Source organism: Bufo bufo, chromosome 2 (assembly GCF_905171765.1).
Source record: "Bufo bufo chromosome 2, aBufBuf1.1, whole genome shotgun sequence".
In the NCBI taxonomy this organism is placed as follows: Eukaryota; Metazoa; Chordata; class Amphibia; order Anura; family Bufonidae; genus Bufo; species Bufo bufo.
The window spans coordinates 700020546-700037901 of NC_053390.1; the positions used below are offsets into that span (position 1 = coordinate 700020546).

The 17356-nt window shown below is 43.0% G+C and overlaps 1 protein-coding gene across 8 annotated transcripts in view; it reads left to right on the plus strand.

The window, feature by feature from the left end:
* The window catches only part of TENM3 (teneurin transmembrane protein 3), a 1407247-nt gene that overhangs the window by 829616 nt on the left and 560275 nt on the right, over positions 1-17356 (plus strand). Inside the window, exon 1 of one of the 8 annotated variants that reach the window (XM_040418706.1) lies at positions 9852-10180. The exons of 6 other annotated variants lie outside the window; for them this stretch is intronic. Coding sequence is in view for 1 of the 2 variants with exons in the window: in XM_040418705.1 (XP_040274639.1) it covers positions 10261-10363 (103 nt within the window). In the remaining variant the exon portion in view is untranslated. Of the gene's footprint in view, positions 1-9851; positions 10181-10219; positions 10364-17356 lie in introns of those variants that run through there. One more of the 8 variants, XM_040418705.1, reaches the window with a different exon arrangement.

Consider the following 17356-nt stretch of genomic DNA (forward strand, 5'->3'; position numbering starts at 1 on the left):
AGAACTACTACGTTTAGCTGTTGTGGTTCTGATGACTATAGTGTCCCTTAATATAGAGAAAAAAAAAAAAGAATCAGCACAAAAGTATCAAATAAAATGGCTGTATCATTATTCAAAAAATTAAAAAAGCACAACTTCTGACACAAATATATTGTATTTTGCAGATTACTTTTTTTTTTTTTTTTTACAATGTGCAGATAGTACTATACTACTAACCCCTCCATCCACCCCTACATACAGGGTAATACAGCGCCACATACCTCTTACATACAGTGACGTCTCTTTGATGTAGATGTTCTCTCTCCTCATCTTCTCCTTTCAGACCTTCAGACCAGACCACCATTTTTCAGCCATTTCTCGTCTCTGCAGTTTGACAAACAAAATCTTAGTTTACTACTTTTCCATCATCCTCCCATCTTCTGGACAAATCATCCTACCACCCCCAATACTGTGCCGCTGTGCTCCCCAATACTATACTGCAGAAACAGATAAAACCCCTGATAATAGTTGTATCATGCAGATAGTGCCCTTCAATAATTATTGGCACACAGTGCCCTAAAATAACTGCGCCCAGAAAATAGTGCCCCTGACACTAATAGTGTAAACATAACGTCTCCAAAAAATAATTGTAGTAAGCTGATACTGTGCCAAGGTGCCCCCACAGTAATAGTGCTCTTAAAAGTCCCACCAATAGGAAAAATTCTCTGCTAGAGCACACATGGTAGTAATAGTGCTCCTACAGTGCCCCCAACATGTCCCCCCATAATTTGAAAGTATAAAATACCCCTTCTTAGTGCCCCCAATAGATGAGCCCATAGTACTCCTCTCTTCCCTTCCCCATAGTACCCACCATAATGTGCTCCAGTATAAAATGCCCCTATACAGAGCCCCCCCATATAAAATACCCCTTCTTTGTGGCCTCAGTAGAAGCCCCCATAGTGTTCCTCTCTCCCTTCCTCCATATAAAATACCCCTTCTTTGTGGCCTCAGTAGATGCCCCCATAGTGCCCCCAATAATGTGTCAGAAAGAAGTGCCCCCATAGATGCCCCCACAGTGCCCCCTAATAATGTGCCAGTAAGATGTGCACCCATAGATGCCCCCCAATCATGTGCCAGTAACAAGTGCTCCCGTAGATGCCCCCAATCATGTGCCAGTAACAAGTACCCCCATATATGCCCCCACAGTGCCCCCATTCATGTACCAGTAACAAGTACCCCCAAAGATGTCCCCCCAATCATGTGCCAGTAAAAAGTACCCCCATAGATGCCCCCCATTCATGTGCCAGTAACAAGTGCCCCCATAGATGCCCCCAATCATGTGCCAGTAACAAGTGCCCCCATAGATGCCCCCAATCATGTGCCAGTAACAAGTGTCCCCATAGATGCCCCCCAATGATGTGCCAGTAACAAGTGCCCCCATAGATGCCCCCAATCATGTGCTAGTAACAAGTGCCCCCATAGATGCCCCCAATCATGTGCCAGTAACAAGTGTCCCCATAGATGCCCCCCAATGATGTGCCAGTAACAAGTGCCCCATAGATGCCCCCAATCATGTGCCAGTTACAAGTGCCCCCACAGATGCCCCCCAATCATGTGCCAGTAACAAGTACCCCCATAGATGCCCCCCAATCATGTGCCAGTAACAAGTTCCCCCCATAGATGCCCCTCAATCATGTGCCAATAACAAGTGCCCCCATAGATGCCCCCCAATTATGTGCCAGTAACAAGCTCCCCCATAAATGCCCTCCAATCATATGCCATTAACGAGTGCCCCATAGATGCCCCCAATCATGTGCCAGCAAAAAGTGCCCCCATAGATGCCCCCCAATCATGTGCCAGTAACAAGTGCCCCATAGATGCTCCCCAATCATGTGCCAGTAACAAGTGCCCTCATAAATGCCCCCAATGATGTGCCAGTAACAGGAACTCCCATTAATGCCCCCTAATTATGTGCCAGTAACAAGTTCCCCCATAGATGCCCCCCAATCATGTGCCAGTAACAAGTGCCCCCATAGATGCCCCCAATCATGTGCCAGTAAGTTGCACCATATAAAAAAATAAACACTTATACTTACCTCCATCAGGCGGGCAGCGATGCGATGCAGGCCTCTTCCGGCCTGTGTCCCGCGCTGTACGACTCAGGCAGCGCGATGACTAGTGTTGAGCACGAATAATCGAATAGCGAATTTCTATCTCTATATCACAACTTCGAGAATTCGCAAATATTTTGAATATAGTGTTATATATTCGTTATAGCGAATATTAGTCATTTTTTTCCCATCTGAACACATGAAAAATTAAGAATATTCTAAAAAACGAATATATAGCAATATATCGAATGTACCGTATTCGTTTTTAAGTGAGATCGTGAAAACTCAGATCCGATGGTATATTCTAACCCCCAGGCGTTGCCATGGTGACGGGGAGGAGTATGCAGAAGTGGAACAACTGTACAGATTTAAAAAAAAAAAAAGACGAATATTCGATATAGTGCTTTATATTTGTTTTTAATAATATTCGTCATTTTCTTCCATCTGAAGTCATGACAAGCAACTTAAGCAGGGAGGAATCATAACTTCAGATGGGAAAAAATTATGAATATTATAAAAAACAAATAAATAGCACTATATCGAATATAGTGCTATTTATTACTTTTTGAACCACGCCTGTATTGATCGTGTAATATTCGCATATTACGCGATCATTACATTGCTGATTTTTCAAGTAAAAAATTTTTTGAATATAACGAATATTAGAATTTGCAAATATTCAACGAATATTCTATAAAATATTAGCAAAATATTGCAAATTCGAATATGACCCCTGCCGCTCATCACTAGCAATGACGTCATCGCGCTGCCTGCACCGGCCTCTGATAGGTGAACGGGGAAGGGAGATGCCTCTCCCTCCCCTGCCCCGCTGCAGCACATCTATCTGTATCGCAGTCCTGAGGACGGTGATACAGATGACTATGGAGATGACCGCTTTCACAATAGAAGCGCTCATCTCCCTGTGCCCTGCCGCTGCCCCCCACTTGTCACCAGGGCCATGCCACCTGGGGCCATCGCCTCACTATGCCTAATTGGCTGTGCGGCCCTGCTAGCGCCCCCTGGAATTTTGCTCCCGGGGCAACGGACCCCCCTTCATGCTAAGCCACTGGCCAGTGGGGCTCAAGAGGCAGCTGCCTTGGTCCCGCAGGAGCAACTAGGCCCGGGGAAGCTGCCCCTTTTGCCCCGCGTTAAAGATGGCCCTGAGCTGACATGTGTATTATGATGCTCTGCAGCAGCTGATGTTTGTATTATGAGGTTCTGCAGCAGCTGACATTTGTATTATGAGGTTCTGCAGCAGCTGAGGTGTGTATTATGAGGTTCTGCAGCAGCTGAGGTGTGTATGATGATGCTTTGATGGCTATCAAAATTAGATGTGAGAGGTCTAACTCCGGCCACCCTCGCTGATCAGCTGTTTTCATGAGTGCTATAAACTGTCAATGTTTAACAGTTCAGTATTTTTAGCAGGGGGCGCACCTTGTATTACGGCTTATTCCTATCCACTTACATGGGACAAAGCTGCACTGTAATACAAGGTACACAATATGGATCTGTGCGTGGCAAACAATGAAAGGGAAACGGCACCGAACAGTTAATTGGTGTGAAAGCGGAGAATCAGACCCCTACGGTTATAATATTGATGGCCTATCATAACCCCTTTTAAGGCATGAGGTGAGAACTGAATTCTATTTTGTCGATTTTTGTAATTAATTTTTTATTATTCTCCACGTGATTATTTTCAAATGAAATCATAGGAATTGGCACACAAGCTAGAATACATGCCTACTGTAGCAGGGCATTGGCCAACTTTTATCAGCAACAGGTAGGCTGGATGTGAACTGCATTTGTGTGTTTGTGACTAGTGTTGAGCGAAGCGGGATTCAGATGCTACAATCGAAGTCGCTTTGATCAATCCATCTCTGTACAGTATTAAAATGTATGGGCTGTGATGAGCCGAACTTTGGAAATCCAAAGCCAAGTTCGGTTTCAAGTTTTAAAGTGGTTTTCCCACTTTAAAAATCAACTACCGAAGTTATTAAACTAAGTCAGACGGGACTTCGCAAAAAATTTAATTCGGCTCATCGGAGCCCATACATTCTAATACTGTATGGAGACGGATCTCCGTACAGTATTACTCCGAAGTTTTGAACGAAACGACTTTGGACGTAGTATTATGTAACACTTTTAGTGACTCTGAGATACCTCAAGGTTGGTACATACCTTTAGTGAGATACCTCAAGGTTGGTACAGATCTGATGGTCATTTCCATCAGTATGATCCTTTTTATTCAACATGGAAGAAACAATGAATCACTATGGTTGTCTATGAATGATTCTAAAAATGCCTACTGTAGATATTGCTACAAGCGTGTTTCACATTTAGGATACAGCATATGGTTCGGTTTTGTGATGCAGGTTTAGAAGTTAAAACCAGGAGTGAATTCGAAATCGAGGAGAAGTCATATCTCTTCTTTATATTTTCTCTTCTTTTATCAGCCACTCCTGGATTCCAAAACTGCATCAGGAAACCCGAGCTCAGCTACTGACATCAATAATTATAACTGGCACCATCCTTGATCATTGATAATCTATAGCTTCTTTTACACAGGTCAATTATCACAAAGATCGGTCAGAAACAAGTGAATTGTGGTGATAACTGGCCAGGCATTTTTAGAATCATTCATAGACAACCATAGTGATTCATTGTTTCTTCCATGTTGAATAAAAAGGATCATACTGATGGAAATGGCCAGCAGGTCTAAAAAGATAGTCACATGTGCCATGTGAATTCAAATGACCACATCTCCTGTATGAAAATGCTAAATATTATTTGGGAATATTGGGGGTCTTAATAAATGTGCCTCATTAAGTATTATGGTATGGAACTTCAGTGTGGCGTGTACAATATTCATCAACACCTCTTAGGGTATGTCCACAAGTTCAGGTTTCCTTATGCAGTTTTGGAAGCTAAAATTAGCAGTGGGATCATAGAAGGAGATAAAGTATACAGGATAGATACAACCAGGCATGGGATTCAGCCAGTTCCCTCCAGTTCTCCAGAATCGGTTGTTAATATTACATTTGTATCTGAGAACCGTGAGTCCCGATCCGGTGTTCTGGCGGTGGCAGGGCAGCTGGAGATTTTAACTTCCATTGATTCGCGCGCCGCTGATAGTTTAGCTCCTTACTGTGTGTAGTGTATATATGGTGTATTTATATGTATGTGTGTTGCATATGTATGGTGTATGTATATGTAAACATGTGTTGTGGCGCCGCGTGTCCGCCTTTGAGTAGGGAACCTGTTGTTAAAGATTTGAATCCCATACCTGGATACAACGTCTCTTTTTTAATTCACTCCTAGTTTTGGCTTCCAAAACTGCATCACGAAACCTGACCATGTGGCCATACCCTTAATAAAAAGGGTCAGGCCAGGGCAGTGGTGTAACTAGAAATGACCGGCCTCCACAACAAATTTGCTGTGGCTAGTCAAGCTCACTCTCTTAGGTGAAGCCCAACAGTCGCTCCGTCTATTTCCTACAGTGTCACTGTATATAATGTCATTGTATAATACTGTTGAGGAGGACCTGACAATAAAATCTTATAGTCCTCCTCCTGGGTGGGCCCCTTCTGAGATGTGTCCCAAAGCAGCCGCTTCCCTTGCTTCCCCCATAGCTATGCCCCTGGACCAGTGCATCATTAATATGCAGTTCAGTCTAAACGCCATTCTTTTCAATGCACTTTCACTAGAAAGTGGCGTACATGCACTGATAAATATACCACGATGTCTCTTCTCATATGAAGCTTTCAAGACAAACTGCTTACTCTGCATCAGCCCCTGCATCAGAAAGAGTGCGGTTCTGTCAATGCCTCCTCTTTATACATACGTCCATGTGCTATGCTTGAACGGTCCAGCCACAGATGAGTAACAGATAGTTTCCATTAATCATTGATAAAGACAATGCAGCTTTCATGCTGCGCACGCACAGCACATTTATCCCTTACATATCCCGGTTATTCAATATCCAGACCTTCTCTCTTTCACACAGAATTTCACAGCATTGACCCAACTTGAATTTAAAGCTCTAGCACTGAGGGAATATCTTAGTACGATGACAGGTGTGATAATTACAGGCGTAGTCAATTAGGTAGACTAAGTTGTGTACAGTCAGGATAGCCTCCGGGCACAATCTACAACGTTGCTTCGTATATGTGTGTGCAGCTCTTCAGGAGGCCTAAAGGTTATGGCCACGTGGTCAGGTTTCCTGATGCAGTTTTGGAAGCCAAAGCCAGGAGTCAATAAAAAAAGAAGTTGCATCTGTCTTTTCGGCTACCTTCACACAGGTGTGGGTTTTCAAACAGAATTTCCAGGCGGACTTCTCTGCACCACACCACATTCACACCACGATCGGCATGTGTTCCTGGCGGAGTTTGATGTGGATTTGCACTGGTCTCGTCCTTTGCACTGCAAAGGGTGAAATCGGCATTAAAAATCTGCAGAAACGATTGACATGCTGTGGACTTCAAAATCCGCATGGCAGGTCCATTTTCTGCACGGAAAAAATATACAAAGGGGATCATTTCTGAACTATGGTACGTCTGTTTTATGGTCTAAAAAAGTACGTAGATGGCATTTATGCAGTTTTTTGCGACAATTCTGCAAGAGTTCCATTTTCTAGATGAAAACTCCAGATTAGACCAGGATTACTATGTGCAACCTTTCCAAATGTCGCATCGTATGCCAGGCAAACCTCTAGTCTGCTTTTACACCTAGAGGTGTAAACCACATGGCACTCATGCCACATATATTATTAAGGTGCACAGTTCATAAATTTGGTGCAGGCACACAGAGCAAGGCCAGACTTATAACTGACATAAAAGCAACATTATGGTACTTTCACACTAGCGTTTTTCTTTTCCGGCACTGACTTCCGTCCTAGGGGCTCAATACCGGAAAAGAACTGATCAGTTTTATCCCCATACGTTCTGAATGGAGAGCAATCTGTTCAGGATGCATCATGATGTCTTCAGTTCAGTCACTGAACGGCATTTTGGACGGAGGAAATATCGCAGCATTCTGCGGTATTATCTCCGTCTAAAATTCCGGATCAGTTGCCGAAATGCCGGATACGGCATTAATTTACATTGAAATGTATTAGTACCGGATCCGGCATTAAAAATACTGCAATGCCGGATCTGCAGTGCGCAGACCGGTAAAAATGTGAAAAAAAAATAGAAACGGATCAGTTTGTCCATATGACAAACGGAGAGACGGATCCGTTCTTGCAATGCATTTGTGAGACGGATCCGCATACGGATCCGTCTACAAATGCTGTCCATTTGCATGCAGATTGCCTGATTCGGCAGGCAGTTCCGGCAACGGAACTGCTTGCCGGATCACTCTGCCGCAAGTGTGAAAGTAGCCTAAGGGTCCAGTCACGGGTCCGCAAAATGGGTCCGCATCCGTTCCGCAATTTTGTGGAACGGGTGCAGACCCATTCATTTTCAATGGGGCCAGAATGTGCTGTCCGCATCCGCATTTGCGGATCCGCCCTTCCGCATCCGTGCTTTCGTTTCCGCAAAAAAATAGAGCATGTCCTATTCTTGTCCGCAATTGCGGACAAGATTAGGCATTTTCTATTATAGTGCCGGCGATGTGCGGTCTGCAAATTGCGGAATGCACATTGCCAGTGTCCGTGTTTTGCGGATCCGCAAAACACTTACGGACGTATGAATGGACCCTAAAAGGGGTTGTCCAGGTTCAGACCTGAACCAAGACACAACCCGATCTGCACTCATTCACCATGAATGAGTGGAGCATCGGAGCTTTTTATGCTCCCCCTTGCCTTGCACTGCATTGCGCAGGACAAGGGCTGTTTGTTTACCTTTTTACACTGGTAGGCAGAGGCTTCCGCCTAGCAATGAGCACGATGACGTCACTGGCTCTGATGGGCGGTCTTTAGCGCTGCCCTAGTAAAAAACAGGCTAGGGCAGTGCTAAAGATCGCCCATTAGTGCCAGTGACATAACCGGGCTCACTGCTAGGCAGAAGCCTCTGCCTAGCTTACCCATGGAGAGCTCAGTATGTCACCGGATCTCAAGAAAATCCCCCTGCCTTGCGTGATTCAGCGCAGGGCAATAGGGAACATCAGAGAGTGAAAAGCTCTGATGAGTGGGCACCACGGTGGCTCAGTGGTTAGCACGGGTGCCTTGCAGAGCTGGGGTCCTAGGTTCAAATCCAACCAATGAAAACATCTGCATGGAGTTTGTATGTTCTCCCCGTGTTTGTGTGGGTTTCCTCTGGGTACTCAGGTTTCCTCCCACACTCCAAAGACATACTGATAGGGAACTTAGATTGAGAGCCCCGTTGGAGACAGTGTGATGATAATGTCTGTAAAGAGCTGCAGAATATGTCAGCGCTATAAAAGTGTGTAAAATAAAATATAAAGATTAGTGCAGATCAAGTAGTGTCTGGGTTCAGGTCTGAACCTGTCATCAACTTTATGCTAACCTCACTGAGGGCAGCATAAAATAGTGACAGAAATGCTGATGTCAGCGGTGTGTCACTCATGAGCTAAAAGTAAGTGGTTGCTGAGAACCAGCATCATAATCATTGCAGCCCAGGCCTTGAAAAGAGTCAAATCTACCTGAGAAGAGTCCTGGTTATTCATAATCTCCTGCTCTCTCACCCATCTGCTGATGATTGGCAGTTCTCTCCTAGAGAGAAAGCGAGAAAACCAGGTAGAAGACTGTCAGTCATCAGCAGGTGGTCAGGGAGAGCAGGAATTCATGAATAACCAGGACTCTTCTCAGGTGGCCGGGACTCTTTTCGTGGCCCAGTCTGCAATGGTTGTGATGTTGGTTCTTGGCAACCACTTACTTTAAACTTAGAAATGACAGACCGCTGAAATCAACTCACCTGTCTCTACTTTATTCTGCCGTTAGTATGTCTGCCGTTAGTATGGGCAATAACATTTACAAAGACAGGTGCACGTTAGTATGGGCAGCATAAAGTTGATGGCAGGTTCCCTTTAAATGATAAATGAGCCCCAAAGTGTACATGAAATTTGGCAAAACGCATTTGCCTTGCTGGTACCATGTTAGGCTACATTCAAATGACCAGATCCTTTCCGCATCCGTATGTATGTTTAGAAAAAGATAGAACATATTCTATTCTTAGCCGCAAATGCGGACCACGCACCCATTGAAGTCAATGGGTCCACCAAAAATTTGGAAGTCATATGGACGGTATCTGCATTTTGGAGATCCGCATTTTGCGGACCGCGAAATACATACGGTCATGTGAATGTGCTCTTATGTTGCGTTGAAAATCTGCGTGTAAAAACCAGGTGCAATCGGTGTGCAGGTAGCTTTATACTTTCTCTCCTTTTCGGATCCACTCCTGATTTTTGGCTTTCTAAAGTGCATCAGGAAACCTGACCGTGTGGCCATAGCCTACTAGTAAAAGTGACACCCTCATCTGCCACTAGTTTCTGGTAATCTAAGAAGTGTTGTGTGGAAATATTTTCAGAAACAAGGACCAACATTTAACAATGGTGAAGTAATGATTTAATAACAGAAAGGAGGGAGAGGCATTAGCTCAGCGCTACGGTTGCTGGAGGGCTATATTCTGTAGGCCACCTTTGACAGGTGGGCACCACCAGCCTAGGTAGATAAGGAAGCACTGTGTTGTGCTAGTAAGAGTTAAAGGGAGCCAGGCTCTGCCCCCTCCTCCTGCCTGGGTGTACACAGAGAAGTCTCAGCCTATCATGTCTGATTGCTGCTCAGTGCTGGAAGAGAAAGCCAGACTGTAACGTGATACATTATAGACTGGTTCAACTAGCACAGGCTGAGCTCTGCCACTCACATACACACAAGCGAGCAGGACCAGCAACAGGGAAGGTTGCCTCTACTATCCGCCTGGTGAGCCTGAAGCTCTGGCACAACAGACCAGCAGTGCTCCTCAAGAAGTGGGCATCTCCATCCTTCCTACACTCTACCTTGCCTGGTGTGCTACTGCTGCTGCTGCTGGAATGGGAGGAGGCTCTGTGTGCTAGACTCTCTACACAAGCACCATTAGCATCTGAAATGAGGTGGCTTTTTAACCCTTGAGGAAGCAAAGAGAAGACACATAGAGGTAAAGGACTTGATACCTTTCTTTTTGGACTGAGCTTGTGATGCCTGTGACTGGTACCAGTCTACCTGCTTCTGCATTGCATGGGAGTGCTTTCATTCTCTAGCCTTCCTTTGACACACTCCTTCCTTTGTTTTGGCATGAATCTGGATGACCCTGTAGTGTACAATGCACCTACAATAATAGGTAAGACTGCTTCAAGCGAAGGTCCACCACCAGAGCATGCCTTATCAGCAGGCGGGCAGGGCTTGAACTATACTGCAGTCCTAGGTGGTGAACCTCATGTCATCTCACTAATCTATTTGCACTGTGATGCCCTCCAGAACCCTCCCAGGCCAGGTCCCAGACAGAGGAGGGCACTGACTTGCTAATGTGTGAGGGCAGGCGCAGGTAATGTGGCGCGGTAACGCAATGCTTCGACAGTACAGAGGGAATAAATAGTGCTTATTGTCTGCTCATTCCCAAGGCCAGCTTGTTGGAGGGTCTAATTGACAGCGTGTGCAGAATATGGCTGTGGCACAAAGTCATTTAGGGTTCTTCAAGGCTTTCACATAATCAGATGCATTGCCCTGAGATTGTGCAGTTGAAGATTTGATCCCATCTCATTGGAGTGGAAATACTTTCTGTAATTGAAAGCAGATTCACGTCTGCACTTGTGCGAGCCAAGGTTTTCATTCTTAAAATAAACCTTTTGTTCTCTAAACTTTCAAATGATTCCTGAAGGCTGGCGGAGAGTTGTGTTTGACAATTATTCATTTACTGTGATAAATTGTATCTCAATGCTGCAGGACTTAGATCAACATTGTGTTGTCTGCTTGATTTAACAAATCTGGGCTCTCTACATGGCAAGCCTGAGCCCATATTTTATCGGAGATATCGTCCGCTTCCTCGGCGCAGTCAATGTGTATATATTTCTGGAGATGAAACTGGAGATATACCTGTCAAGCTGTAGACCTGAACCTCAGCTAGCATGTTGAATGCATTTCTCTTCCCATGGCTTCCTCCTCTCGTATTTGGTTAAACTATGTAGAGCTTGGTTTCAAACTTTGCAAATGATTGAATTTAATTCAGAGTGATGGCATGTATGTTCCCTTTTCATCTGCTCTTTATTAACTCTGCATCCCCTCCACCCCCTGACATTGCTATCCTATGCAGGCATTTTTAAATTCCAGTTTGAATGCATGGGTATGATTCCTGCAGACAAAGGCTTAAGTGATTCTCTCCATGTGTATCTTGTGAACAATAGGGTTCCAGCAAAGGACAAACAACCAGGGAGAAACCGGCAGCGTTTCCATTTTGAAAAGTTTATTTTATTTATTTGCAATTACAGATCTCACATTTCCTGCTCTCATGCATGGGTAAATGCCTAAGCATCTGATGTGCCTTGGCGAAATGAGCCCATAAAGCACTTACACTAGGTAGAAACCTTTTATGCAATGGCTGCTGTGTGTTTAATAGGAGGAACCCAGTTCTATATTTTACTGGCAGGTTCTAATGTTGTTCCTCTTTAATAATGCATGGCGGTGTATGTGTGTGTTCAGACTCTGCAGTCTGCTGGCAGTGAAAGAGTTAGCACCAGCACCCGTCTGATGGAGTATAAAGGCATAGCACGTTGTATAAATTAATAAAGTGTTTGCCCTTTTTATTGGGGTAACTGGCATGTACCCCAGAATGCTTGGGCTTTTAAAACTTTGTGGTCTGCGCTTCCGGAGAGAGGGAAATTGATGAATGCCTCTCAGAGATGGTGCAGATCTGCAGAATGATTTAACTGGACCTGCTTGGGTTTCTGGTCGTCTTGGAAGGCTGTTCATTTGTAGTCGAGCATTCCTTATGGGGATTCAGTACCAAACAGAGGAAAAACAGTGTACAGAGTATTCTGCCCAGGGTGCCTGATGAAGTGTGACCTGATGTATATATTGATTTATTTTACTGTGCATTACCCTGTGACTTGAGGATCTATAACACATTCATGGCTAGGGGGATCCTACATTTCATTGCCTGCCAATATCTTGCAGTTTCTCTCCTGTAGTAAAGGGGCTGATGAAACTTTTTCCCAGGTTAACTCCATTGCTCTTACAAAGGCCTGTTTACAGCACATCTGTGACTTGTTGGTTCCTGCAGAAGTAAGTCCTAATCATGTTGCAAAATCAGATCCTTCATGCCAAAAAACTTGATTTGGGTGGAACCAAAAGGAGAGCTGTAGCTCAGGGCGTCTTGTATTTCAAGGGCTGCATAGTTGACAGTTGGCATATGCAAGCTGTAGTTCACATTATAATGACCTTGCCATGTGCAGTTTTATATGCCATACTTATGAAATAGTCAGATCTCACCTAGGTACTCATCATTGCCATACACAGGCTGGACAAGTCACAACTAGGATGTCTTTAACTTTTGATCACGGCTAACTATAACAATTTCCAACATCCTTTACATTTCAGACACAGCTAAAGGTAATTGTCTAGATCAGGAGTCAGCAACCTCAGGCACTCCAGCTGTTGTGAAACTACAACTCCCAGCATGCTCCATTCACTTCTATGGGAGTTTTGAGAACAGTCAAGCAAGTGTGCATGCTGGGAGTCGTAGTTTCACCACACCTGGAGTGCCGAAGGTTGCTGATCCCTGGTCTAGATAAATCCTACTTACCTGATGACCTATGGTCACTTAGAAGATTATTTAGATTGCCTGTCAACTGTTAGGCCCACCAGTCCTTGCGAAGTGGTGAGGGCCCCAAAAAGTGAGATCCTCTCTTGGACATGTAGTCTACATAAAGCAAAGTTATATCATACACATCAAGTCTGTTCGTTGGGACACTTTGAAGAGGTGACGTTGAAAGTATACACCAGACATATACATTGCCTATGTCTGCTGTTGTATCCCATTAAAAAAGCTATACCCTTCTTTTTTTTATGCATTTTTAAGGAATTTAAGGAATACAAATATACCGGTCAATCTTTCAGCATACGTCTGCCTAATGATAGCTTACTGCCATGTTAATTGATGTGTCAGGAGAACTTTGAGGGAACGCATAAAATTTTGATCCCACATGTGGTATCAACTTAGTGTTAATGATGTTTTCTCTAGAATTTTTTTACAACCAGGCCACTTATACTACCTTTGGTTTTCTTTGGTTTACCAACTGCAACATTAATAGTTGTTCTAATATTCATTGTTATAGCTTTCACTTTTCACTTGAAATATTCTGTAAGAGAAGCAAAAAGTGGTCTTCAGTCTTCACCTTCTTTTCAGATTTAAATCTCAGTCCAGGCGTGACAGGTAACATTAAGACCCTGGATTGATGTGTTAAACATTGTGTAAGGTACTGTGTTCTAGACTTTTGCTCACGGTCCACTACACATTCTGGTCTCCTAGTCTTCACACGATATATCGCAACCCTAATGACACAAAATGTTACATTTTGTAATAAAAAAATAAAGTCTCTCGGTTCTCCAGACACAATTCTGTCCTGATTAAAGCTGTCAGGTACTTTTTTTTTTTCGCTGTGTCGGTTCACAGCTCTGCCAATCTTTTCTTCCGCTTCTGTTTCATATGGAAACATGTGCAGCAGTTTTGTGACTTAAAACTTTCCATGAATTGGCCTTGAATAGACCCCTTTCAGGGAGAGTAGAGCAGGAGAGAGCAGCGGCTGCCTGAATGCTGAGATCCTTGTGATAATTAATACTAAGATGGATTAAAATCCTGTGTTCCAGGTATTTTTTTCTTGTTCTTTTAGAAGGTCCGTTAGAGAAGCGTTGCTAAGCACCTGTCACCGCTGCCGGTAACTTGAAGTGACCCAGTGAATGCATTTACACTATGCCACTGCTAAAGTGCATTTGAAAAGGATTCACGGTGCTTCTTGGGAAGGAAAAAAGAAATCCTATTTTTCATTGTTAGCGCCAATTATAGGACAAAGCTTTGGAGATGAATCCCTTTCATTCCAAATATCCCCATCCTTTGTTACTATTGTAGCCCCCTCTGGTGGGGAGAGCTGTAAATAAATAGATGAATTAAAAAAGAAAAAAAACACAAACCTGACGAGAAATGAAAAATAGAGGCTTACTGCACTAAATCTGGCCTTACTTTTTTGTGAGCTGCCTTTTCGTTCCCCTAGAGGTTGTTGATTTGTGCGGCAGTTTCCCTTCCTCCTCCGGCACTGAAATGAGTTGTCATGGCCCTAACACATGGATATTTTTGTTGATAGATTCCTTAATCATTTGCAGCTAATTCTTCCAGCCAGGCCTGGCGCACATGTGGCACAGTTTTAACATGCTTGTAGACATGTCACTTGTGACTAATGGCAATGAAAGAGACATCGGCAATGATTTCAATGTGAACTCTTTTTTTTTTCCCCTCTTTTTACCTTTGGCCTTTTTGTGTATGTTATGCGAAAGGGCACATTTTTAAAAAAGCTATTTCATTTCTAAAATGGCCCCCAACAAATTCATTGGAAGAAAAACACGATTTGGCCATTAAAATGTGATTAATCCTCATTATGGCTAAATTGTTCCAGTTTTTCTGTTATACTTACCGAGTTATATCGAGAACCTGATATACATCGACTAAGCTTATTTTTTTATGAAGATTTTTTTTAAATACAGATTTTTTGTATTTATCAGTATCATAGAATGTAATAATATAATAAGTATTAATAATGTATATGTATACGGTATATAATTTATATTTTTATTTTATTATAGTCACATTTATACATTAAGTTTGTTGTTTTGATTTGAAAACGGCACCGGCAACGTATTAACCATATAAGTATTAAAGTAATACTGCAGTAATGATATGGTTAATAGGTTGCCAATGCCATTCTTTCTCTCTGCATCTTATACACTTATTTAAATGATAAAATACAGACTAAGCTGTCTCACATGTGGCAGGATGGAGTGTGTCTTGACATGAGCCAGATTTCTTCAGGCTCTGAGGGTATTTTCAAGGTGCTTATCTGACGGATTTAGGTTTGGGTTGGGGATACTATGTTTAGTTAAACCAGATCATTTAAAATCCTAACCTTCTACCCAGGTTTGGACTTAGCACTCGTGCTTGCGGCAAATCTCTGTAGGTGAGAACCCACCTGAAAATCAGGATTAGGAAACTACTAACACTATCCAAATGTTTCAGGATATCCCCCTTTTTTTCCAGCACTACTCATAGCACAGATATATAATGTCTAGTTTCTCTTCAAATAATAGACAGCAAATGTTTGCAAGATGAAAAGTTAAAGCAGTTTTCCTGTAGACTTTTTTTTCCTCTGGTTTTGGATCTGCCAAAAACAACACGCTCAGACGTTCGCTAATGCAGTAGAAGCACATTCCTCTGTGTGTAAAAGTTGCCAGAAAAACCGAGGCAGGGAAGAAGGCCATGGCTTGAACGACTCCTCCGAGAGACCCAAAAAACAACTTTTCTTTTCTCTTTGACACTGTTGAGTCTTCAGTTTGTAAACTGTTTGATCAGGCTTAGGCGAAAAAAGAAAGCGCCAAGAAAGTCCAACATAAAAATTCTGTATACCGAGTGTGATCGAGTATGAGGCAAAGTAATCCGAGCTTGTGGACATCAAGTCAAAATTCAGCACAGTTACTTGTTTGGCCTTGTCGAGTAAAGCCCTGTAAATTTTCATGTCATCCAAAAATGTAATAAAATAAAAAAATATTATGTACAACTCGCCCACTTGATAAAGTAGCAATTTTTAACAAACCTAGAGTCTCTCTTTTGACGAGACCTATCCTCCTTGACACTTTTTGTTCCTGGAGCGTTACCAAAAGTATCCATGGGGTCCCTAACGTATATCATAAAGTGTTGGCATATGTTTCTATACTTCTTTTTTTTTACTTTATAGAAAAATCCTTCACATACACATGGTTGCAGTAAAAAAAAAACGGTGTACTGTGTGGTATACTTTTCTTTTTTTTACATTGGTTGATGTATGCAACTCTATGACATATACGTCGGAGTCTTCCATCAGAGGTATACATCAGATGTAAGCAAGAAATGAGGTGTGTACTGGGAGTCATGGTATTATGTTATATTTTAAGTTAGCTGTGGAGTTTGGTTTCCTTAGTTTGATTTGCATGGATGGCGTTGGCACAAGATGTGATGTGCCACGGTATGCAGAAATGTGTTGTTTGAACTCTGTGGAGCAAGGAAAATAAGAAAATGTCTGACAGCTGAAGCCTGCTGTAACATCCTAATGACAGTGGCTTCTTGTGAGGACATTGACGTAGCCTTTGTCTGCAGTGACATTCCGACTCTGCAACAAGTGATCTTTAGGGGACTGCACCAGGATATCAGCGCTCAATGGTGACATCCCAGCTAGACCTGTCCAGTCCGCCAGTCTCAAGTGCTTTCATCACTTGTCTTCCCCCCCCCCAAAAAAAAGAGAAAAGATTGAGTGAATCTATTACCTGAGTGACCACAAGTTACTTATCTAAAAATATCACTATAGTCATACAGCATTGTACATCAGTCAGTCTGCGCTGTGGCAGCACATAGGCTTCACTTGATGTGACTTTATTTCCAATCTGGCTGTTTAGTCAAATTCTTCTGTAGCCACTGTGTCACTGTGTGAAAAGTAGATGAAACTTCTAAGACTCCCATTGGTGGACTTATCATTTTGTCTTTAAAGGGAATCTGTCAGCTCCGAAGTGCTCCCCCAAACTAGAGTAAGTGGTGTATAGTGTAAGTGGCGCTGTGTCCGGTTATGTAATTTCTATCTTCATAATCATTGGCATTCCAACACTGTGCTCCCACAATCCAGCAGTAAAATGCATTAAGAGGACTCCTCGTTGAGTCCTCTCATTATGTGTGTGAGCTCAGGAGTCCTCTCATTATGTGTGTGAGCTCAGGAGTCCTCTCAATGCAAGTTACTGCTGGTTTGTAAGGCCACAGCGTCAGAATGCAAGTGAGTGTGAAGATAAAAATGACATAACCTGATCCTGCATCGTTTATACTATAGTTTGGGGGGTGTTTCGGAGCTGACAGATTCCCTTTAAAGGGCTATGCACAGGATACATATCTAAAGTGAGAATACCCCTTAATTGAAGTAGATCACCTTGGAACTGTTACACTAATACTGAACTTTTTCTGTAAATCAAGTAACATATCTTTACTTTGCATATTGGCTATATTATAGCGTAAAGTTTGTCTCAGCACAAGCCTCAGAAGTCTGGATAACCATGT